Source organism: Blennius ocellaris, assembly GCF_963422515.1.
Source record: "Blennius ocellaris genome assembly, chromosome: 8".
NCBI classification, from domain to species: domain Eukaryota; kingdom Metazoa; phylum Chordata; class Actinopteri; order Blenniiformes; family Blenniidae; genus Blennius; species Blennius ocellaris.
In genome coordinates, this window is record NC_137657.1 from 28,344,944 (window position 1) to 28,371,164 (window position 26,221).

Genomic DNA, 26,221 nt, shown 5'->3' on the forward strand with positions numbered 1-26,221 from the left:
AGAGTAGTGTAATGTACTTATAGAACATGTAATAGAGTAGTGTAATGTACTTATAGAACATGTAATGGAGTAGTGAATGTAATAGAGTAGTGTAATGTACTTATAGAACATGTAATAGAGTAGTGTAATCTACTTATAGAACATGTAATGGAGTAGTGAATGTAATAGAGTAGTGTAATGTACTTATAGAACATGTAATAGAGTAGTGTAATGTACTTATAGAACATGTAATGGAGTAGTGTAATCTACTTATAGAACATGTAATAGAGTAGTGTAATGTACTTATAGAACATGTAATGGAGTAGTGTAATCTACTTATAGAACATGTAATAGAGTAGTGTAATCTACTTATAGAACATGTAATAGAGTAGTGTAATCTACTTATAGAACATGTAATAGAGTAGTGTAATGTACTTATAGAACATGTAATAGAGTAGTGAATGTAATAGAGAAGTGTAATCTACTTATAGAACATGTAATAGAGTAGTGGAATCTACTTATTGAACATGTAATAGAGTAGTGAATGTAATAGAGTAGTGTAATGTACTTATAGAACATGTAATAGAGCAGTGAATGTAATAGAGTAGTGTAATGTACTTATAGAACATGTAATAGAGTAGTGTAATGTACTTATAGAACATGTAATAGAGTAGTGAATGTAATAGAGTAGTGTAATGTACTTATAGAACATGTAATAGAGTAGTGAATGTAATAGAGTAGTGTAATGTACTTATAGAACATGTAATAGAGCAGTGAATGTAATAGAGTAGTGTAATGTACTTATAGAACATGTAATAGAGTAGTGTAATGTACTTATAGAACATGTAATAGAGTAGTGAATGTAATAGAGTAGTGTAATGTACTTATAGAACATGTAATAGAGTAGTGAATGTAATAGAGTAGTGTAATGTACTTATAGAACATGTAATAGAGTAGTGTAATGTACTTATAGAACATGTAATGGAGTAGTGAATGTAATAGAGTAGTGTAATGTACTTATAGAACATGTAATAGAGTAGTGTAATCTACTTATAGAACATGTAATGGAGTAGTGAATGTAATAGAGTAGTGTAATGTACTTATAGAACATGTAATAGAGTAGTGTAATGTACTTATAGAACATGTAATGGAGTAGTGTAATCTACTTATAGAACATGTAATAGAGTAGTGTAATGTACTTATAGAACATGTAATGGAGTAGTGTAATCTACTTATAGAACATGTAATGGAGTAGTGAATGTAATAGAGTAGTGTAATGTACTTATAGAACATGTAATAGAGTAGTGTAATCTACTTATAGAACATGTAATGGAGTAGTGTAATCTACTTATAGAACATGTAATGGAGTAGTGAATGTAATAGAGTAGTGTAATGTACTTATAGAACATGTAATAGAGTAGTGTAATCTACTTATAGAACATGTAATAGAGTAGTGTAATGTACTTATAGAACATGTAATGGAGTAGTGAATGTAATAGAGTAGTGTAATGTACTTATAGAACATGTAATGGAGTAGTGAATGTAATAGAGTAGTGGACTGACCCAGTGGCTGCAGGATGAACTGGTCCTGAGTGACGGCCAGAGGCGGCTGCAGGCTCACGGTCATCCTGGAGGCCGGGACCAGGGCGGAGGCCTTCAGCTTCACCTGCGGCCGGCAGGGTGGCGTCAAACAACAACAACAACAACAACAACAACAACAAACATCATTCCACTGCAGGACCGTGGAGCTTCAGCCTCTGGAAGCGAATGAGGCTCAAAAAGTATCTACAGATACTTTTTCATTTTCAGATCAAACTGCAATTTTTTGACACTTATTTACTTATAGTTTTGTTTTGTTTTGTTTTTCCTGAGTTATCTGTAATGTAAATTCACTGTTTTGCATTTTACTTTTCTTTTCTCTGCGCTGTCGTGTGCATGAGACATGAGAGGGAATGATGGTGTATATATGTATACCTGAAAAATGAAAAATCTATATATAAAGTTAAAAAAAACCTGCATTTTCTTGACACTTATTTACTTCTAGTTCTTTTTTTTTGTTTTTTGTTTTGTTTTCCTGAGTAATCTGTAATGTATATTCACTGTTTGACATGTGACATGGGAGGGAGGGACTGATGGTATATATGTTTATACCTGAAAAATGAAAAATCTATAAATGAAGTCTTGGAAAAACATTTTTTTTAACGTATAAATAAAAGTTAATGATCAATCATGCAAAGTGCATTTTCATTTCCTGGCACTGAACGACGTGACTTAATGGAAATGAAAAAGGAAATGACGATTTTCAAAAGACGCTCCAGCAACTAGCGGCGCAAAATACATCTGGAAATGTCGAATTTGAAGATTAAAATGCAAAACTGCAGTTTGATCTTTCTGTTACTACATTCCAAATAGAGGTCTGAGCCCCGTTGTTTCCATGGCGACCCCCTGCTGAGCTCACCGTCACCGTCACCGAGGGAACAGGCAGGCCGTTGATGTCCGGGATCACAGCTTGCTGCATGAGGACACAGGTTCACAGGGGACAATGTGGACAATGTGGACAATGTGGACAATGTGTATTGTGTGTAGCAGCAACGTGAAGGGGGACAGACTGAGTCCTGTCGTCTTACCGAGGGACAGTCCATGCTGGAGGACACCTCCACCGTCACGCCCAGGTCCTCCTCCACCTCGGCTCTGGGCAGGATGTCTGCAGGGACACGTCACAGGGGGGGGGTCATTCACACAGGACATGGTGGGTGTGGAGGACGTCCCTCCCGTCCTCTCCTGTCCTCCTCTGTCCTACCCTGAGTCCTGCTGGCCTCCCGGATGAACCTCTGCAGCTTCTTCATCTCAGACTCCACCTGCTGGTAGTCGGCCTCCCGGGCGTCCACCTTGGGGGTGGAGAAGAAGGACGGGTCCGTCCCCATGTAGGAGCACAGCAGGTGGCCGGTGGAGCTCAGGGTGACCACCACCCCCTTCAGCTCCCTGGGGGAGAGCACATACACTGAGGAGAGCAGATATACTCTGAGGAGAGCAGATATACTGAGGAGAGCAGATATACTGAGGAGAGCACATACACTGAGGAGAGCAGATATACTCTGAGGAGAGCAGATATACTGAGGAGAGCAGATATACTGAGGAGAGCAGATATACTCTGAGGAGAGCAGATATACTGAGGAGAGCAGATATACTGAGGAGAGCACATACACTGAGGAGAGCAGACACACTCAGAGGAGAGCAGACACACTCTGAGGAGAGCAGACACACTCTGAGGAGAGCAGACACACCCAGAGGAGAGCAGACACACTCAGAGGAGAGCAGACACACTCAGAGGAGAGCAGACACACCCAGAGGAGAGCAGACACACCCAGAGGAGAGCAGACACACTCAGAGGAGAGCAGACACACCCAGAGGAGAGCAGACACACTCAGAGGAGAGCAGACACACTCAGAGGAGAGCAGACACACCCAGAGGAGAGCAGATACACTCTGAGGAGAGCAGACACACCCAGAGGAGAGCAGACACACTCAGAGGAGAGCAGACACACCCAAAGGAGAGCAGACACACTCTGAGGAGAGCAGACACACTCAGAGGAGAGCAGTGACCTCCAAATCCCCGCTTAGAGAATTTAGTATTTCGGCCTCAGGTCATATGACAAAACTTTAAAATAAGTGAAGCACATATCAAATATTTCACATTAAAAATATGAACATCGAGAGCAAAACTCATTTGTGGCCAATATTTTAGTTTAACATCAAATCCCAGGACCCAGAAACAAACCAACTTCACTGACCAGTGAGAGAAAGTCGTGATCAAACCAAACCACTGAAATCAAACAGATTTTTGAACGTTTTAAATCAACGAGGAGCAAATTGAAGACGAGAAAACTACAGTTTTATTTAATAAAGTTGCATCACGTCTGCATCGTGTGTGAAAGTGGTCGTGGCAGTTATTCCTCTTTTCTTTTTTTTAATTTTAATTTAAACCATTACATTGATGTAAACACACACACACGCACACACACACACACACACACACCACACACACTTCTGTCACCAACTGAAGCTCAAGTGTGTAAAATTTATGATGAAGATTATAGGAGGAACAACAAATGTTGAGTGACGCAACAATGTGTTTTCACTTGATGTTTGTGTGTGTGAGTGTGTTAACGCCTTGCAGATGTATGGTTCCTGTTCCAGCGAGGCACACACACACACACACGCACGCACACACACACACGCACGCACGCACGCACGCACGCACGCACGCACGCACGCACGCACGCACGCACGCACGCACGCACGCACGCACGCACGCACGCACGCACGCACGCACGCACGCACGCACGCACGCACGCACGCACGCACGCACGCACGCACGCACGCACGCACGCACGCACGCACGCACACACACACACACACACACACACACACACACACACACACACACACACACACACACACACACACACACACACACACACACACACACACACACACACACACACACGAGGGTGTCTGAGGAGTCATAAAACCTTCACTTTAACTGCTGCGGACACACACACGCACGCACGCACGCACGCACGCACGCACGCACGCACACACACACACACACACACACACACACACACACACACGCACGCACGCACACACGCACGCACGCACGCACGCACGCACGCACGCACGCACGCACGCACGCACGCACGCACGCACGCACGCACGCACGCACGCACGCACACACACGCGCGGTTCAACGTCGTTCCTTTGCGAGAAGCCAGAATTTGCCAATATTTAAAACAATAAATAAAAGTCCACATCGCGACTGATGGTCACATTGACGGGACGTCCCACTTCGACCGGTGGATGACGGATGGATCTGGTCAACCGACACGCTTTACATGCACGTCAAATTCCTATTTTAAGCAAGACTGTTTTGTTTTTCCAGACCGGGGCCCATAGTTGTAGAAACCACAAGCTTTTAAGAGCCGTTGAGAAACAACGTGATGGTTTTGATCTGAGGGCGGCAGAACCCCGCCTCCAGATCCAATCGTGGTTCTTCAAAAAAAACCCAAAACAAGAACTCTGAAGGCACTGCTGTAAATTACAGATAGCAAACGACTTGGTTTGGTGTGTGCGTGTGTGTGTGTGTGTGTGTGTGTGTGTGTGTGTGTGTGTGTGTCTCCCCCACGCAGCGACCCTCCGACACACCGAGCAGCCTGATGGCTATCAAACGCTTTAAAACAACACAGAGCCTCAAACAAACCAAACAGCAAACCAGACACACACTATCTCCTGCATCTACACACACACACACACACCCCAAGTCATTTTTCAACCGGGTTTGTCGTGGTAATTGTGTAAAATAGCCGTTTGATTGGCTGCAGCTTGTCCCTCCCCCCTCGGCTCTGATTGGTCGACGTGGTCAGATAATTTCCTGTCGAAGCCACAAGCTGGATTTCACAAGCTGATAAAGCCGACGAAATACCTGCTCGTGTGTGTGTGTGTGTGTGTGTGTGTGTGTGTGTGTGTGTGTGTGTGTGTGTGTGTGTGTGTGTGTGTGTGTGTGTGTGTGTGTGTGTGTGCACCTCCAGTATATTCACACAGGCCTTCACTACCCGGCTGAACTCGAACCGACCACCGTGTTTGGAGGGCGAGCTGGACTCACGGGAAATTGGCGACTCGAACGGCCACGGGCACGGAGGACAGCTGGGCCGCCCACTTCAGCGTGACGTCCTGGTAGACCAGCAGCATGTTGGTGTGGTTCCCCAGCAGCAGGTTGGTGGCGCCGTCCGTCACTGGAGCGACACGACACAACACAAGTTTCACCGAGACGTTTCCACGCAGACAGACTTGGGGCCAATCACAGTTCTACCCCTTAACTGAGTCTGAGGGGTGTCCCACTTCACTACTGTTCAGAGGCGAAGGGCTATTCACCCCTCTAAACGAAGCATTTCCAGATCCACACTTCAAACAGAGGGGTAGGAGGACACGGCACCGAAGGACTCGCATCTCACATATATAGCTTCTAAAGTTCTATAAACCTTTTGTGTTTTATACTAGTAAGAGCGGCAGTAGCGCCGCCGTCTGTAGCTTCCGTGTGTCTTTGTTCGGTAGAGACGGTGTTTATAACATACACCGTCCGTCACTGAAGCACACGACACAACACATGTTTCACCGAGACGTTTCCATGCAGACATTTCCAATCCCAATTCTACCCCTTAGCCCTACCCCTCTGAAAGGCACATTCACGAGATTCTGAGGGGTGTCCCATTTCACGACTGTCCAGAGGTGGAGCGGTGAGGCGAAGGGCTTTACTCTTTAAATTTCCACTTTAAACAGAGGGGTAGCAGGACACGGTGCCGAAGGACTCGCATGTCACATATATACGCTTCTAAAGTTCTATAAACCTGTTGTGTTTTATACTAGTAACGGCAGTAGCGCCGCCGTCTGTAGCTTCCATGTGTATTTGTTTGGTAGAGACAGTGTTTATAACACTTTATTATTACACCGTAGAGTTCCAAAGTCTTCTAATATGGGTGTTTTGAAAACAGGGACCCCCAAAGCAAACAAGGAAGCTCCTCCGCTTTCACATGGTGAACGAGGAAATCTTTCTGAAGTCCAAATACAAGAACTGAAGTAATCCACGTCTATTTCTTCACCTTGACGTGGAAACGAAGCAGCCGAGCTGCTGCAACACGTTGAATTTGGGACGGCAGGACGACGCTCCTGCTGGAAAATCAACTGACCGTGGTTCAGCTCTGCTGATGTAACGGCGCCGTGTTGTGATGTCATAACTGTGAGACGGAGCGAGAGGGGGCGGGGCCGAGCAGAGGGAGAGGAGGGGCGGGGCTGACTGCCCTCATTTTGGAGGGGAAGGCGGAGGCGGAGGGCTAAGGGGTAGGGGTAGGGCTAGGGGTACAAAATAGAATTGGGATTGGGCCTTGCACTGGAGCATCAAGTTCCTTCTTGTATCGCTGAGGACGCAGGATAATTCTGACCCGTGTTGGTCGTTTGTCTCCCCGTTTAACGATCCGCCCTGGTGCATCTTGGTCAGAAACTCACATTTAAGGGTTATTTTTCCCCAACCTTCGGTTTTAGAACGCGGCGACGCACGTTCACAAATCCAGCAGCAGCAGCAGCAGCGGCATCAGCGGCGGCGGTGGCGGAGCACAGAAATAACAAATTCCTGTGGTGGGCGGCGCTGCACTTTAACATGAGCGGACTTTAACTCGAGACTCTCCTGCGGAGACGAAACGTCTCTCGGTCTCACATCTGGCTCCCGTCGGGACACTTCTGGCCACCGGTAATCTCCTTATGTTGAGACGAGGTCAGCGCTCACAGGTGCGCAAACAACACTTTCGCCGGCGAGCCGTCCGGAGAAACGCCAACTATAAATACCACTTTTTGTGTTTTGTCCGGCGGATCCCACCAATGGCGCCGCCGCCGCCGCCACCTAGAGAGATCTGAGGTGACGGCCACACACAAGTCACACACCGGGAGAATACGCAGGTTATAATATAGTAGCAGCGGTCAGCTGGGTGGTTGAAATGACAGGCTGTGTGTGTGTGTGTGTGTGTGTGTGTGCGTTAGTGCCACATCAAAGCGAACACACACCTTATAATTACATAACATGATTATGAAAAGACAAAAAAAACCCAACATTTCATCTCCGTTCTGGCTTTTCCCGGCTTCAATTCTTTGACCATGTCGTCTTCTTATCGTCTACTTCGCCGTTTATTTTATTCCTTTGTTCATCTTCTGGACCTTTCATCTCTTCCTTTGTCGCTTTGAAGGTCGTTTCTCTTTCAGCTGATTTTTTTAAAAACCCACCTCTATGTTCTATATTTTCCTTGGTCTGATCCCTCATTCAACCACAATTTCAGTCGTCTGGTGAGCCTCCACACGTTTTCAGAAGTTTTTTTTCCGCACAGCGCCCCCGCTGGCGGAGGGCGGCACTGCCTCGTCAGACTCTCCCACACACGGCTGCTCGGCCGACGCGACCGTGAAGGTCGGGGGGGGGGGGGGCGGTGGACTCACACGGCTTTTTTTCAGACGCAAATCATCAGGCAATCATGACGCAACGCGAATTGATTTGTCAACATGTTTTCTCGGAGAGAGAATTACAACCCCGTTCCGTGGAAAGCCGTTCAACGTCTCCGCCGGTTCGCATGCGAAGGCTGAACTTTGGCTGCGGCGTTTTGGATGAGTCGTCAAGCCAGTGAGGTTAGGAGAAGAAAAAGAAGAAAAAGTAGGACTGGAGGGGAGAGAGAGAGAGACAGACGGAGGTGGACTGGGGAGGGTGGGGGCCCGGGGGGGTGGGGGAGGGGGGGCCCGGGTCCAGGACATGCAGCTGCTGAGGCTGGAGGCCAGAAGGAAAAGATTAGGAAACACTCAAGCAATCACTGTCGTCTCTCCGCCACGCCGCCACACTCTTGCACACCAAGGCTCCATCAAAATCACTTCGGTGAAAGACGGCGAGCGCCGGACGGGGACGGCGGCGGCGGCGGCGGCGGCGTCACGGAGCAGGGCTGCAGCGGCAGGGCGGCAGGGCGGTACGCCTGCAGCGGCAGGCGGCTCCTGGGAGCCGGCGGCGTCCAGCCATGTGGAAATTCTTACGCGGTTTTGATTGTTGACAGGAATCATGTCCTAATAAAAAGCTCCTTTTGTTGCGCTGGCACATCATCGCATTGAATTTATAGACAATTTCCAAGAGCAATTTAAATAATCTAAATAATGCTCGGAACGGACGGCGAGAGGCCACTTTGAACGCCGGGATATTTTAATTCGCAAACCGAAAACAGACACGAGGAGAAAGCTCTTGCGCTACCTCCATAAATCCTCCCCTCTGGACGTCTCTGTGTATTTTCTTCTTGCTTTCATTTGCATCCCCCCCCCCCTTTTTTTTTTCGCTATCTTCTATTTTTCCATCCGCCAGGCGACTCTTAAATCAAGTCTATGAGCGGGAAGAGAAACGGCCCTCCGGTACATTGTTCTGTGACGTGAACCAGACAGACACTCAGAAAGGTGCTTTTGTTGCTCAGAAGGTCAGACAGACCTTCACATTGTGCATTTAATCACACGTCCATTGTGCAGCTCGCCGCCGTTTGAGGCGGTGGGAAGCAGGTCGTAGTCAGAATAATAGCAAATATAAAAGAAAACCAACCTCTCTTATCTTATCTTAGACTTTCTTTATTGTCATTGCACATCACATAGTGAGGAACTGGCAACGAAATTTCGTTGATCAGCAACCGGTAAAAAAGGCATTTAAAAAAAACGTATTTAAACATATTTTTAAAAAGTAGTTCAATTTAACGACGTTTTCGATACAAAACTATCAAAAAATACGTTGTTGAACTTTTTAAAAAAGTAATATAAGTGTTGAGGAAAATAAAAGCAAGATTTATCAGTTGCACAAGATAAAAATGGAGATTTTATAGAAACGATGCTGGTTTTTCTACGATGTAATTGATGTTAATGGAGGTTTAATGGAGGTTTGGTTTAAAGCCCCAGCAGCCTCTTCCTTCCTTCCTAACCTGACGTGACGTCTCTGGACCCAGACTACCCGGGAACAGGACTGGATTCCTGTCGCCGTGGCGACTGGGAGCACTTGGTTTTCTCACCTCGGATAAAATATCCTTTCAACAGCAGCTGCTGCGCCGCCTGGTTCAGTGTGTCCCCCCCCCCTCGCTGGGCGAGCGGGCTGAAGTGTTCAGAGCTGGAACTCGTTACTCCCTGCAGCAAAATCTTCATCTTCACTTTCATCTCCGACTTATTATCTTCGCATCAAAGGGAACAGAGTTCACTGTGACCACTCCTTCAAATAACAAGACGGTACCAGCACAGTCTGTTGTTTCCCATATTCACTGATGTTGTTTTTTTAGTCTTTTCATTATTGGTGTTTTCGCTTTTCTTTTCTTTGTTAACCAGAAGGGAAACAAAAAGACGGGCCTGACAATTAAAAGGACCATTGAGTCGAATACAGGACAATTAAAATAATGATAATATCCCAGTTTTCCTTCTACGTCTTTCACAAACGTCCAGGATTGTTTGTTTGTCTCTTCACACCCTGAAGAGACAAACTTCATTCTGGACGCAAACATACGTCACTTTATCTACGTCACTTTATCTACGTCACTTTATCTACGTCACTAATTGACCACTTGTTAGGACTGACCCTGCCAACACTGGTATTATTTTTTTACTATAGTATGTTTATTGTACTTTATTCTACACCCCCCCCCCCCCATCATAGTTTATTTTCCTTCTATTTTGCTCCCCTTAGAACTTATTATACTTTATTATAGTTTGTGATTCTTATCTTTTTTTTTAGTCCTATTTTTTTAATCTACTTATTATTACTCTTACTGTAAATATTTTTGGTCCTTAGAGTTCTTGATAGTCATTGTATATAAGATTCCTCTATTCTTACCTAACTGTTTGCATATTTCTTGTCTTTCCTACTCATGAGTCCTTAAAACCAGAAGGTAACAAGTACATTTCTCCTTTTATTATTATTATTACTGATATATACATATATATATATTGTTATTGTTATATTATTGCTACCATTATTAGTAGTACTATACACGAGTATTATACACTATTACACATTGTTATTATCTGCATTATTGTTATTATTATTATATAACACCTACTTCTAATGGCTCTGCCACTGCACCTTACTATTTATTGATCTTGCTTTGATCTCCTGCTTATTTCTAAGTGCCCGTGTTCCGTTCTGTGTTTTACTTTGTGTCTTATACCCACATATTTTTATATTTTTATTTTTTACTTTTATTACTATTCTATTCTATTTTATAATATTCGTATGTACCAGATTGCTGCAACAAGACAATTTCCCTTCGGGGATGAATAAAGTAATTATCTATCTATCTATCTATCTATCTATCTATCTATCTATCTATCTATCTATCTATCTATCTATCTATCTATCTATCTATGTTTGTGAGATCAATAAAGGCTTATCTTATCTTATCTTAAGGAACATAGGCAAATAAAATAGAAGAGAAATGGACAAAAAATGAAAAAACAAAACATTGATGAATGAGGACTGGTGGTCTGGACCCCTGAGGCTCAGTGTGTGGCCTCCAGTGGTTCCAGTGGTTCCAGTGGTTGAGAGGGTGTGGCCGAGGAAGGGCCACTGACCACCTAGCTAACAATTAAAAAAAAGTAAAAACCCGTCTGCTTCCACTGAGGCAGTGATCGATCGATGAGCTCCCGATGTGGGGGCGAGCTGACAGGATGGAACAAGTCGCTGGAAGCGACGGTGGAAATACGACCTGGACCTGCAGCTTTCCTCGGATTTACTCCGTTTTATACAGTCTCGGCTCCTTGTTTTCCTTTCCAGGCAGCAATTTTATGGTACTTTCACCACTCTCAGGGTCACATTTCCAGTGCAGTCCACAGGAGGGTTTTTTGTTTTTTTTCCGATTTTCGAAAAAAAACCCTGTTAAATCTAGAAGAAAAAAAAAAAAAAAAAAAACCCAAACCCCGTATTCTACCTGCTCGTGACCTCCTCTGGCTGAAGACACACATCTGATCCTTCTGACTCCAGTGACTCCGACACGTCCGGCCAAAAAAGCAAGCTTCCCGAGGAACGAGCTAGCTTTGTTTCCGTGTATTCTCGCCGCGGCAGGTGCAGCGACGCCTCACAAATGCGTTCCGCCGGTGTGACGGGATGAGAAACGTCTCTTTTCAAACCACTGGCGTCTTTTTTTCTTTCTTAACCACCAGGTTTTATTTCCCTCAATTATCTCCGGCGGCTGCAGATCAACTGCCAAATGTAAAAAGGCTGAAAAAGCGGCGGTTTAACGTGCCCAGTCGCATAAAAAGAAAAACTTACGGCCTCTGAGAAAAAGCGACGGTTTTGGCAGGAGGAGTGTTGCTGCTGCGCGACATGTGCAACAACTCGGTGAGAATTTGATTTCCTCTTCGCGGACACTAAAAGGAGGAATCGGTCCAATCGCCACATGCAGCCTAATTAAAGGACGGACACACCAACATTCCCACGTTCAGCAAAGCTGTCAGGTTAAACGTTAAATCAACTTTCCTCTCAAGTCATTTCAAGCCGTCATGAGAATATTTCATGGCGACGCTCCCGTCGATCGATGGACCAGAGAAGAAGAACTTCAAAGCTTTGCTTCACTTTCATCCCGTCGTCGACGGACCAGAGAAGAAGAACTTCAAAGCTCTGCTTCACTTTCACATCAATCTGTGCTCCCGAACGCCAAATCCTGCAACTTGTCAATGAAGAGGAAGTGTCTCACATCTAAAAGTGTCCCCCCCCCCCCGTCACGTCAGTTCTGGATCTCTGAGGCTCTTTGTGAAGCTTTACCTGAGGCGTAGGGCAGGAAGCAGCTGGGGTTGAACTCCAGCTTCTTCATGAAGCGGATCTGCCCGTTGTCGCGGAAACAGTAGAGGTTCCTCTCGCCCAGGACGAAGATGGAGGCGGAGGAATGCGAGAAGGAGGGCAAGGAGAGGTCCAGGGCCTGTTCTCCCAGGACGAAGGTCCAGTCGGGCTGCAGAGGAACACCGAGCTTTAAAACCCAAACAAAGTCAATGTTCCCGCCGGGACGAGGCAGAAACCGACAATCACGGCTGAGCTTCACAATCTTGGACTCGTGGTTTGTGTGTTGGCGGCTCCTTTGTGTTGCCGTGGGGAACGGTGGGCATATCTGCACGCTCTCCTTTGTTTACAAATCGACAAGCTTAGACTAAATCCCATTGATTGCTGTTCCCGCGGTCGTGTCGAGGACTCACCGTCAGCCTCTTGCCTCCTGTCTTGGAAGGCAAGTCGGGATCCTGCCGACTCTCCGCCTCGGTGGCGACGGCCAAAGTCTCATACCTGAGAAGTCGGAGAGACGCAGAAGCATTAACAGAAATCACACAAACATCGTGAGTGGACGTGGAGCGACGTCAGAGATTCAACCAGAGCCTCTCCTGATGGTTCGTCTTGAAACCTTCGGAAAACCGAACGTATCTCAGTGGAACTTTGTCTCGGCGAAGACGTTCAGTCTCACACTTTGGAGGAGCGCCGCCGCCTCCAGAATGTGGCTGATTGATGATTAGACTTCTCTGGAAAGGAGAAGATTGTTCTGGAAAGGCCGGCTTATTCAATTTGATAAGATTCAGAAAACCCCTCATGTTCCACCTTGTAGAGACGAACTCGGTACAACAAAGTACCTCCAGCGCACTGTTAAAAACAAAGATGGATCCTGATTGATGGTTTTGCTTTTCCTTCATGAAACTCAGCCTGTTTTGGGTTTTTTTGGCCCGTTTTAAAGAAGAAGCATAAAGTGAAGCGTGGTAAATCAATGTTCTCCTCAACACCATTTCTATACGTCGACATCAAGTTGAACGGCGTGTTTAAAACCAGCCCAACCCTCACATGTCTTTAAGTCCCCGTCTGCTTTAGCGCTTCTGTCAGGTCCGTCAACAAACCGCCGACTCAGCCCATCAGGTCCAATCAGGGAACCGTTGGCGAGCGGCTGAGGAGAACCTGGCCAGACTGATCTGGGGTCAGTTGGTTTTGGCATCAATTCTGCACCATCGGCTGTTTTCCGGGAAGAAGCTGGCAGAGGAAGCGGGAATCTCACCGTTTCTCTGGACCGGTACGACGAACACGGGGTTCTGTAGCACCTGGGTTCTGCAGCACCGGGATCTGCAGCACCGGAGCCCACAGAACAAACCCTGAATACCTGCAGACTCAACTGCTCCGTGTTCTGTTAATCGCGTCAGGCAAACGTGAGCGGAATCCACCGAGTTCACCAGTTTCCTCCAGTTTCCTGAAGTTTCCTGCAGTTTACTGCAGTTTCCTGCGGTTTCCTGCAGTTTCGTCCGGTTTCCTGCGGTTTCCTGCAGTTTCCTGCAGTTTCCTGCAGTTTCCTGCAGTTTCCTGCAGTTTCCTCCAGTTCCCTCCAGTTTCCTGCAGTTTCGTCCGGTTTCCTGCGGTTTCCTGCAGTTTCGTCTGGTTTCCTGCGGTTTCCTGCAGTTTCGTCCGGTTTCCTGTGGTTTCCTCCAGTTTCCTGCGGTTTCCTGCAGTTTCCTCCGGTTTCCTGTGGTTTCCTCCAGTTTCCTGCAGTTTCCTCCAGTTTCCTCCAGTTTCCTGCACTTTCCTCCAGTTTCCTCCCACAGTCCAAACATTTGGTTTTAATCGGCGAAACTAAACTGCATGTGAACGTAAGACGTCGTCTTCCTTTGTGTGTTTGTGTTTGTGATGCGCTGGTCTGTCCATGGTGTACCATGCATTGTGGGACAACAATAATAATAAAGCTGTATAGAACTTCAACATGAGTTTAGAAGAGATCCCAGTCACTCCAAGGTTCTTTACAACAACAGTTGCTTCATTCTCTTTATTTTAAATGTGATTTTCTCATTGATTTCCTCCTAATAAATGAATACAAGCCAAAGAACTTCCGATCTGGACCAAAGTGACGACCATACACATCCAGCAAAAAGTGATGGTAATTCTCCAGAACACTTTGTATAAAATATTAAAGGAAACGCTCTGAACTTTGCTTATTGTCGTACGTCTCAGGATTTATGGTTGTGAACCCGTCCGTACAGTAGCAAGCGCCCGCTGGGCCTCGGCGGGGAGCAGCGGCTGGACTAATGAGCTTTATGGACGGCTGCCAGCGGAGAAAGCCTTTTTCGTCGCACCGTGACCATTTCCTGGGGAAGAAGACGGCCTGAAGAATAGATTTAACATGTCAGGAGCCTTGAGCTTTGAGAGAAACACTCAGTGAACCACAGGCCGCCTCCTGACACCAGCCACAGTCTGAATTCAGCCCAATAACACTAAAACAACACCACGAAATGACTGTATTCTTTCACCCCGTTGTGATATGCTCAAGTCCACCCTTCAGCGATGTGTTGGACTAATGAGGGGATGCGAGTAATTAAACCTGTCATGTAGATCAGATACATCAGAATCTGGTTGGATGTTGACTTGAGTGTTTTGAAGGAATGTAGAAATCACACAAAGGCGTCTGTATACGGGAGAAAAGTGGAAAAACCGCAGTCCGGGGATATTTCACCTGCATTCTCAACATCAGGCGGGGGGAGGGGGGAGGGGTGGGGGGGGGGGGGGGGGGTGAGGTAAAACACTTCCAGTGTGTGTGTGTGTGTGTTTGTCTTTATACAAAAACTCAGCAAACAAATATGGTCTTTTACCACAAACATCTTACAAGCATCTGCATGTCCCTGAACACCCCACACACACACACACACACACACACACACTGAGAAAGTGTGTGTGTGTGTCATGGATAAACACAAACTAAAATACGAAACTTGATGCACGCACGCACGCACACACACACACACACACACACACACACACACACACACACACACACACACACACACACACACACACACACACACACACACACACACACACACACACACACACACACACACACACACACACACACACACACACACACACACACACACACACACACACTAACTAAATCAAGCGCTCATTCATCACGGCAGGCTAAATAAACGCGGTGCAGCAGAACAGTCCGACCAGTCATATGACATTAAATGTGTAACAGTCGGTGGAGTCGTGACCCCGTCACCCCCGTCACCCGATACGCGGCGTACAGAAGCCATAACACGCCAGCGCCGGGTTCTACGGGAGGGTGAAGTGATCCTATACGAGTGTGCTCCGAAATATCTCAACCTACTCACATTTAAAAAGGCCAATTCTGAGGGATTTTAGCTAATTCTGCAGTAACGTGAACATAAAACCAGCCTGCACTGAAAACTCAAGGAAAGCAGCTGTTCTTTCTTTTATTCTTTAATTACTTCACATCCCACCTGAAGGACAATGAGATATTTTGTTTCAATAGGTTTTTAAAAAGAAGCCTGAACCAAATGACATGCGGCGTTCCCCAGGGCTCCATCTCAGGCCCGCTGCCGTTTTAACATTTACACGCTTCCTTTAACTCAACGCAGTCGTAACGGTGTGAACGACAAACAAGTTTAGTTTAGTCTTCATTTGGGACTCCGTGGCTCAGAGTCACTGGATTCCAGCAGCCGACCCCGAACCCTGAGGAGAACTCAGCTCAACCAGCCCGTCCTGGGTCCTGGGTCCAGGGTTCAGGGTCCTGGGTTCAGGGTTCTGGGTCCTGGGTGCCTAGGTTCATGGTTCTGGGTCCTGGGTTCAGGGTTCTGGGTCCTGGGTGCCTGGGTTCATGGTTCTGGGTCCTGGATTCAGGGTCCTGGGTCCTGGGTTCAGGGTTCAGGGTTCAGGATCCTGGGTTCAGGGTTCTGGGTTAAGGGTTAAGGGTTCGGGTTCCTGGGTTCAGGGTTCAGGGTTCCTGGGTTAAGGGTTAAGGGTTAAGGGTTCAGGGTTCAGGGTTCAGGGTTCAGGGTTTAGGGTTTAGGGTTTAGGGTTCTTGGGTTCAGGGTTCCTGGGTTAAGGGTTAAGGGTTCCTGAGTTAAGGGTTAAGGGTTCCTGGGTTAAGGGTTAAGGGTTCCTGAGTTAAGGGTTAAGGGTTCCTGGGATAAGGGTTAAGGGTTCCTGGGTTAAGGGTTCAGGGTTCCTGGGTTAAGGGTTAAGGGTTAAGGGTTAAGGGTTCAGGGTTCAGGGTTCAGGGTTCAGGGTTCAGGGTTCAGGGTTCAGGGTTCAGGGTTCAGGGTTCAGGGTTTAGGGTTTAGGGTTCTTGGGTTCAGGGTTCCTGGGTTAAGGGTTAAGGGTTCCTGAGTTAAGGGTTAAGGGTTCCTGGGATAAGGGTTAAGGGTTCCTGGGTTAAGGGTTCAGGGTTCCTGGGTTAAGGGTTAAGGGTTAAGGGTTAAGGGTTAAGGGTTAAGGGTTAAGGGTTCAGGGTTAAGGGTTAAGGGTTAAGGGTTCAGGGTTCAGGGTTCTGGGTTCTGGGTTCATGGTTCAGGGTTCAGGGTTCAGCGTTCCTGGTTCCTGGTTCCTGGTTCCTGCTCGCCAGACTACTTGCTGGACATCTGGGCCTCTGGCACGGAGAACCTCCTGCGGGAACGTGGGTTTTCTCTGGGAACGCTTCTTTCTACCCACAGTCCCAAAACATGCATTTTGGCGGTCGAACATTAATTACGGAGAATTTAAAAATAATGTTGGCTCATCATATATAATTTAAACCAGATACATTACGCCGGCTGCAGAGGAGGAAGGGGAAAAAAAAAAAAAAAAAAAAAACTTGTTGCCATTAGTAATGCCGTGTTGTTATTTCATAAAGGCCCTTTGTGTCTGCTGGGCTGTAATTTACTGCAGTTTTTCTGAAGCCGCGTCCAGAGAGGGAAGTGAAGTCAGTGTTTCCACGGCGCTATCTGGTCTGGAGAGCCTCTCCATACTGGAGGGGGGCACACAGATAACAAACAGCTGGGAGAGGAGACGACACACACCCTCACTTCTAACAGGGAATGGCCTGTGTGTGTGTGTGTGTGTGTGTGTGTGTGTGTGTGTGTGTGTGTGTGTGTGTGTGTGTGTGTGTGTGTGTGTGTGTGTGTGTGTGTGTGTTTCCATTAAAGAGGTACTTTCCGAGCACACATGCTTGTAAGATGCTCTAACTCAGTGTTTTTCTACCGCGGCACTCTGGTGTTTCCTCCAGATCTCATCAGGTGAGCCGTGGGAAATTATCCAATTTCACATTTTTTCCTAAAAGACCCAGTGTGTTGCAGAGTAATCATGTATAAATACTCTTCACCACTAGAGGGCAGCACAGAACTTTGCCGGTGAAATGTAAAGTGACAGACGTCAGTGTGGTTCATCTCCACCTCGTGCTACCATCTTGTATCAAAGTACTGTGTCAGTGACAGTGATGGAGAAGTTTTTGAAAAGGAAGGATGTGAACCAGGATCTCAGCTCTTCATCCATCAGGTCCAGGTTTCACACTGAGGGAGGCACTATTAAAAAAAGTCCTTGCTTTCTGGATTTACTGGATTCCTGTTGATAAAACTTTGATGAGAAAGACTTTATATTGTTAATAGAGGCTACAGACTTTAACATTTTAACATTTTCAGGTGGAGGTGTGACTCCAGAGTTTTCTAAATAAAAAAATGTCCCTTGGCTCAGAAAGGTTGAAAAACACTGATCTAACTGATCACCAGCAGCTGATTCTTTACGACATCAGATAATCGATGACCTTCCTACATTTGTAGTTATGTAATAATAATAAAAAACCAGGTAAGAAAAATCCCTGCTACATTTTTGAAGTAGACAATCTCCTCTATTTCAGGATATGTTCGTTGAGCCGATACGACCTTCGCCCTATGAGGAGTTACATTTTCCGTTTGGGCTTTTTTGGGCGAAAATCTTACTTTGAAAGGCAAATAGCGGACTTCCTGTTGGATTTAGGTCCAAAGTTAGAGCGGGTGAGTTGTAGGTCTCGACAAGATGAACACATTTCGAAATTCGTTGCGTCTCTCTACGACATTCCTACGGACCGTGGTGGGCGATTTAGTGTGTCTAGGTGGCGCTAGAGAGCCATTTTTGACTTTGTGAGGATTTTTTGACATGATTATATAAATCGCCACACTTTTGACAAGTCTGCCAAATTTGGTGAGTTTTTGAGCGTATTTAGGAAGTCAGATTTGCGAATCCGTCCGTGAAAAATCTATAATAAGAAGAGACGAACGAAATACAAGTATAACTTTTTGTGAGGAGGTAGTGGCCAGTGTGGCCACGAGAGTGACCGTATGAGTGCGGGGTACGAATTACAAAAAAAGAAATTCTTATAACAAAGTCTTACAGTTGAAAAGAGCCCTTTCCTGCATGAATCGGTTGGTGTTTTAAAGTCCTCGTGAAATGAAACTTCGACCTCCAAAACACTCTGGTGTCTCTTCCAGGGACGTTTTCCTGCTAACTAGCCGAAGGGTAAAATGTTAAAACACGGCAATCTGCAAGAAAATAGCCGATGAACGTTGGTATTTCCTCTGCTGGGCGGAGCTTCTGACAATAATAGTGACATCACGAGTTGTGCACACGCCCAAGTTGTGTTTACATTATGGAGGATCAGAGTTTTGACCACGAAGAGGCTGAATTGAACCATATTTCATCATCATGGTCATTTCAAACCCAGTGATTGATGAAGAAGACACAGAAGGTGGTTCTGCCATCGGTGACCCCGTCTGGAACATGTTTGAGGAAGCAGAAGACGCTTCGTCCTCCATTCGTCCTCGTCTCCTCGCCTCAGCAGCCGCCACTTTTCACCTTTGAGGCTTTGAGGCTCCTGACTTTTGGCAGAACGACCGGCTTCCTGGATCCAACATGTCCAAGAGTTTTTCTGACTGTGGAATCACCGACGATGAGTCCAGATGTTACTGGATCGTCTACTAGCTGCCCAAGCTAGCGGCTCCCGCCACCTGTGCTCCTTTTCTCCTCTCTCGGTCTCTTCCAGGCTCAATCTTTCATCAAGGCTCATAAAACACCGACTATAACTTCAAAACACTGTAAAAACTTGGATATTTAAGAGGAAACAAGCCGATATAAACACAACAGATCGAGATCTGCACAACTCGTGATGTCACACATAGGCTCCGCCCACAATGGCCCACGAAGGAGAAGGATTCCCTCGACTTCCTCGGCTGGAGATTCAAAATTCAAATAACTTTGTTATGCGACAACAGTGGAGGGGCAGAGTCGGAGGAACCTTACAAGTAGAACCCCAACTATCGTTTTTTGGCAAAGTAGTGTTTTACATTTCACTAGGACTTTAAGTTGTTGGGTGTGTAAAAAGAAGAAGAAGAAGAAGTCGTACTTGTAGCTCTCCAGCTGGCGGGCCGAGGCCACGGTGAGGAAGGAGTCCGTCCTGGGGTTGTAGGCCAGGGGGCCCGGCAGCAGGAAGCCCGGCAGGAAGCGTCCGAAGGAGAAGCTGTCCTGCTCGAAGAACATCAGCATCCCGTCCATCGACTGGACGCACAGCGAGTGGTGACCTGAGGAGACGCCGGCAGGTTACAGGAAGTCACACCCCGCAGCCATAAAACACCTGAGAGCTTCAGATGTGAACGTATCAGACGTTTCGCTTCTGTCGGCTTCGTGACTCTGGATCATTCCAGAGTCTATTTGTCCCAATGCACTGTTACAATGTTAGAAATGTAATTTAACACCAGCCTCCTGGTTTTGAGTGTGTCTGCCACTCGCCTGGAAGCAACATCCGTTAAAGAATAGAACACAGCCTATCGGTTTGTCAGAAACTGAGAGGATTCAGTAACCGGAGCTGCGTTTGAAGCCTCAGTTCCTCATCGACACTGGAAAATAGGCTCCGAGTTGAAACGGTTTGATTTCCTTCACAGTGCAAGTTGTCAGAAGTAGAAATGACTGGTTCATATGGTCCAGATAGCGATTCAATTCAACTTTATTTATAAAGCAGCAAACACAACAGTCATTTCTCGGTGCTTGGATGCAGAACCTACCAGAACCTACTCTCGTCCACAAGTGGGATCAAAAACGACCCCAATTCAAATCAATGCGTTTTTGCAATATACTGTGTTGTTATCTTCAAAATCTTTAAAACAAAGAGTTCTAATATCTTCTTATTCCAGGTATTCCTCATAAAACATGTTTGTGACATGAGGCCATTTGCATTTTAATTTATTTTTTCATACATTTTAAGAAATTGCAGTTTTTGTATCACGACCCCACTCTTCCACAAGCAGTTCCTATGGAATCTTTTATGAAACTTTAATTCTGAGCAACTCTGACAGTCACACTTACACATGTGATGTCAGCAACATACATGTAAGTATTACCTCCATCTAGGAACTTATTTTTCATTGACAGATTATGATGTGTGATCAGATTAGTGATCAAATCTGTGTTTTATTTTATTTTTGTTTTTGTTTTTATGCATTTATTCTCGTATTTACTTCTCAATGTATTGTTTTAGCTTCGTTGTAAAGCCCTTTGGATGTCACCGGGTGATTATAACGGGCTATAGAAATAAAGTTTGATTTGATTTGATTTGAAATGTGTGACCAGATTAACCCACTTTGTTGTTAGCTAGCAGTATTGTATTTAGCTAGATAGCGCGGTATTGTGTTCGCTAACAGTAGCCAACTGCATTGTTACTGTATTTTCCGCACTATAAGGCACCTAAATACCTCAAATTTTCTCCAAAGCTGCCAGTGCGCCTTATAACCCGGTGCGCCTTATATATGGAAGATTGTTCTACTCGAGACTGCCATTTGACAGCTCAACAACCAGAAGCTTTTATTTTGACAACTCCAGCATCTCAACTGGATCTTCAGAGCGGACGACACTCCACACAACACCTTCATCACTCATGGTTGCACACCAACATTCTAACAAACCAAAATAAACTAGATGAAATAATTACTCCCTAAACTGGGGAACAAAAACACATAAACACAATCAACACAACACCAAGCCCAACAACGACCCACAATAACCTCCAACAACACAAAACATGAATTCCCATCATGCCTTGCATCCTGAGCTCCTCAGTGCAGCCGATAGCTGCAATGAATTATGGGAGTTTCTGTTTGTGGTGTTTTAAATGCAATTATTGGGGGTTCTATTAGGTTTGTGGTGTCGGTAATAATTGTGTTGTGTTGTGTTTTTGTTGCTTAGTTCATGTAGTTTAGTTTATTACCGGTAGTTGTAAGTTGTCAACCAGCAGTGAAGAAGGTTTTGTGTGTAGTGTCCTCCTGGCATAGGCTGCAGGTAGGACTATCAAAATAAAGTGCGTGCACCTCTCTGGGTGTTACAATCAGTGGAAAATGTAACCTAATGGCTTTGAGCTATAAAGGTTATGACCACTGGTATATTCCATGCGGTGTGTCTTATATATGAACAAAGTTGTAATTTATGTCAATCAATGTAGGTGCGCCTTATAATCCGGTGCCTTATAGTGCGGAAAATACGGTATATGATTTAGAGTTTTCTGTGTATTTTAAACAGGAAAACTCAACCAATCGATTGAGAAGAATGTATTATAAAGTTGACCATGGTGGTAATTCAGACAAACTGACCTCTTGCTTTCAGAGGAGGTCAGCTGACGGAGCCGCCGCCGTTCGTCTGCTGTTTACCGAAGGCTTTTTTTTTTTTTTTTTTTTTTTTTGAAACGCTCTGCAGACAAAGGGCCCCCCTTTTTTTTTTTTGAAGACGTCCGAGCGAAAGGATTTAGGAGAAAAAGCATTAGTGCTTCGCTGGAAGACATTCTCGGAGGGTTCAAATGTTCCGTTTTTTTTTTATGACGCTTCTCGGTCCGACGCTTATAAAAGCTCACATTTTTAAACTCCGAGCGCCGACGATTCCCGAACCACTTCTGTGGCTTCTGTTTAATTTCAGCCACAATGTCGTGTTGTGCTGCTGCGAGGTGCATTTCTGCCTCTGGCTCAATCTGATATCTCCATTAACACCTCCACACACACACACGAGGGGGAGTGTGTACCAGAACGGTGTGTGTTTATTAGAAAACGTAGGCTGTAGCAAGCGCTGACGCGCAAAAAAAACCAACACACAGAAACACACATGGCCATAAAGCAGTGGGGTTGTGTGACCAGAGGACTATAATTAGGCCTCAATGCGCTATTAAAACTCACACTGCCATCAAGTAGAGGTCAGGGAGACAGCCACCTACGGCGCAACACACACACATACTTAACATCTATCACCGAGGATTTAGACGGGGAAAAAAAAAAAAAACCCGCACACTCCTACACACCGGCGCTGTGTAAACAGGCCATGTGTGTGTGTGTGTGTGTGTGTTGTTCAGGGTGGCCGTTAACACACTGAAGGACAAGGTTGCTCATGCCATGACCCCTCCCCCCTCCCCCCTCCCCCACAAGTGTGTGAAGCCCAACGTCTAATATTGACCGAACCACGATTCCCCAAAGTGGATTACCGGGGATTCTAACACTCTCGCTCCTCCACCACGTGTGATTGCGTCCATGTGTTTCGCACAATGGGAACCCTTCTTTTTCTTTTTTTTTTTAAGGGTTCGTCCAGACTAGAACCATCGTGCAAAAGTTCAGAAGTGGGCAGAGATGAACGTCTGCCGTGTGACCGATGTGGAAAATCTGTGTAAAAATAGAGAAAAGAGCCCCAGTCGGTGTCGGCGGTCGGTGGAAACACAGCAGATTGTTCTGGTTACGGTGAAACTCGGAGCTGTTCAATTAAAGCGTAATGCAGCCGTGGCTCTGCTTCCTAGAACTGCACTTTTTTTTTCTTCTTGTGGACGATAAAACAAGACTTCATGTATGAATCTCACCTTGGTGTTTGCTCGTTTAGAATTCTTCTCAAATGTATTTTATGACCGTAAAACATTCAAGTTGATCTGAAATCTCAAACTCTCTGGTGCCGTTTCAATACAACGATACCGAATCACACATTTCTGGAAAATGATCACGATATATCATAGTAATAAAGAAAACATGAGTCTAGTAGTTCAGTTTTAACCATAAAACTAAATATTTCAGAGAACTTACTGTGTTTACTGCAATTTTTTTTTTAAATATACATGTTGTTTATATTCTTTGTTTGTTATTCATTGAACCTTTAAAGTCGTTTTTAACAATGGTTAAAAAAATTCTCAAATGTATTTTATGACAGTAAAACATTCAAGTTGATCTGAAATCTCAAACCTCTGGTGTCGTGTCAATACAACGATACCAAATCACACATTTCTGGAAAATTATCACGATATATTGCAATAATAAAGAAAACATGTTTTCAAAAATGTAAACCGAGTACAGTAGTTCAATTTTAACCATAAAATTATATATTTCAGATAACTTACTGTGTTTACTGCTGGGTTTTTTTTTAATGCATTTGTTGTTTATATTCTTTGTTTGTCATTCATTGAACTTTTAAAGTCGTTTTTAACAATGGTTAAAAAAATTCTCAAATGTATTTTATGACAGTAAAACATTCAAGTTGATCTGAAATCTCAAACCTCAGAAGCTGTTTCAATAAAATAATACCAAATTACACATTTCTGGAAAATTATCACGATATATTGCAATAATAAAGAAAACATGTTTTCAAAAATGCAAACCAACATAAAACTAAATATTTCAGATAACTTACTGAGTTTACGGCTGTTTTTTTTAAAAATGCATTTGTTGTTTATATTCTTTGTTTGTCATTCCTTGAACTTTTAAAGTCGTTTTTAACAATTGTTAAAAAATGCTCAAACGTATTTTATGACCGTAAACATTCAAGTTGATCTGAAATCTCAAACTCTCTGATGCCGTGTCAATACAACGATACCAAATCACACATTTCCGGAAAATGATCACGATATATCGTAGTAATAAAGAAAACATGTTTTCAAAAATGCAAACCGAGTCCAGTAGTTCAATTTTAACCATAAAACTAAATATTTCAAATAACTTACTGTGTTTACTGCTATTTTTTTTTTTATGCATTTGTTGTTTATATTCTTTGTTTATATTCTTTGTTTGTTATTCTTTGAACTTTGAAAGTAGTTTTTAACAATGTGTAAAAAAGGCTCAAATGTATTTTATGACAGTAAAACATTCAAGTTGATCTGAAATCTCAAACCTCGGATGTTGTTTCAATAAAATAATACCAAATATTGCAATAATAAAGAAAACGTGTTTTCAAAAATGCAAACCAACATAAAACTAAATATTTCAGATAACTTACTGTTTTTACTGCTGTTTTTTTTTTAATGCATCTGTTGTTTATATTCTTTATTTGTCATTCCTTGAACTTTGAAAGTAGTTTCTAACAAGGGTTTTGAAAACCGCAACACAAGTCAAATGACTCCACTGTAATTCCACGCTAAACGACGATGCTCTTGTATTAATACCCCACAAAGGTAAATCCCAGTAAAGCTGCCCAGCAGGAAGCCCCGGGGCTGAACCGTCAGGTGCGTGAGGGTCGTTTGACATTTGGTTAAAAAAAAAACAACCAAAACGAAATGTCTGACACTCAAACGCCCGACACGACCCGGCATCGCCGCTCCGAGCAGAAGTGTTGAGACCGGCCGCCGCTGCAGCGGTGCCGCAGCGGTGCACATGTACTTCCACATGCGCCGGGTGCGGCGTGTCAAAGAGCCCAGTGTGAGAGCAGCGCCGCCGCCGCCGCCGCCGCTCAGACACAGTGGAGGAAACAGCGGCGCATTACTGTCATTAATAAGACATGTTGAACAAGCACACGGCGCCGCCGACAAAGCACAGAGGCTGGCTGCACACCGCACTGGGCACGGTTTCACTTCGGAGTGTGTGTGTGTGTGTGTGTGTGTGCGCGTGTGTGTGTGTGTGTGCGTGTGTGTGTGAGACGAGAGAGTGTGTGTGAGACGGTAAAAATGTCAGCATATATGAGAAAGAGCAAAGTGTGTGGAAGTGGAGGTGAACGTGTCCATGTGGGCTTTTGTACCGGAGTGTGTGTGTGTGTGTGTGTGTGTGTGTGTGTGTGTGTGTGTGTGTGTGTGTGTGTGTGTGGCCCCGGTGTGACCCAAACCCAAAGGCAGCCCAGCTATTAGAGCTGTATTAGTACAGAGCTGCTATTACTGGGCCTACAGCACAGCTAAATGGTGGCTATTATAGACCAACACACACACACACACACACACACACACACACACACACACACACACACACACACACACGCGCACAGATACATAAAACAGTTGAAGCTTTTCATATCCAAACACACATTTTGAGCGTCAGAGTGCTGTCACACTTCATCAGTGGAGAACGCTTCATCAGCAGAAACAAAACCTCCAGCCTGTGTGTGTGTGTGTGTGTGTGCGTGCGTGTGCGTGTGTGTGTGTGTGTGTGTGTGTGTCCATCAATCACTACAAGTGTGTACACGTGTTTCTGTTTGAGCCGGTCCACCAGCTGCGCCACGTGAAAGTGAGCGAGGAGAGCGGAGGTCCGACCGGCAAGAATTAACGGTTAAAAGAAACTTAAAAAACGCCGACTGAACGAAAGGTAAACTTTGACTTCAGTCGTTGTCGGGCGGGCGGGCGGGCGGGCGGGCGGGCGGGCGAGCGGGACGTCGCGGGGCGAGTTCAAGCGAGGTAGTGGGTGAAACCGACGTGACCCGAGGGCTCAAATATAGAACGGGCCGATTAAACAGCAGGCCGCCACTAATCACACGGTCCCACGGTGTCTCTGGCCTGACGACGGGCAGGAGACCACGGAGGACGAGTTCCAGTCTGAACCGGGGGGACGACACGAGGTCTTCAGATAGCCTGTACCCACACACACACACACACACACGCACACACACACTAAACCATCAAACCACTTCT

The 26,221-nt window shown here is 45.3% G+C and overlaps 1 protein-coding gene across 1 annotated transcript in view; it reads right to left on the bottom strand.

Moving 5' to 3' along the window:
• bbs9 (Bardet-Biedl syndrome 9) overlaps window positions 1-26,221 on the bottom strand; it is a gene marked incomplete at its 3' end in the record, with an annotated part of 105,524 nt that overhangs the window by 66,800 nt on the left and 12,503 nt on the right. The window contains 8 exon segments of the mRNA XM_080500589.1: window positions 1,543-1,645; window positions 2,438-2,491; window positions 2,607-2,683; window positions 2,780-2,961; window positions 5,641-5,770; window positions 12,331-12,514; window positions 12,756-12,840; window positions 19,733-19,907. Of these exon segments, the coding sequence (XP_080356715.1) occupies window positions 1,543-1,645; window positions 2,438-2,491; window positions 2,607-2,683; window positions 2,780-2,961; window positions 5,641-5,770; window positions 12,331-12,514; window positions 12,756-12,840; window positions 19,733-19,907 (990 nt within the window).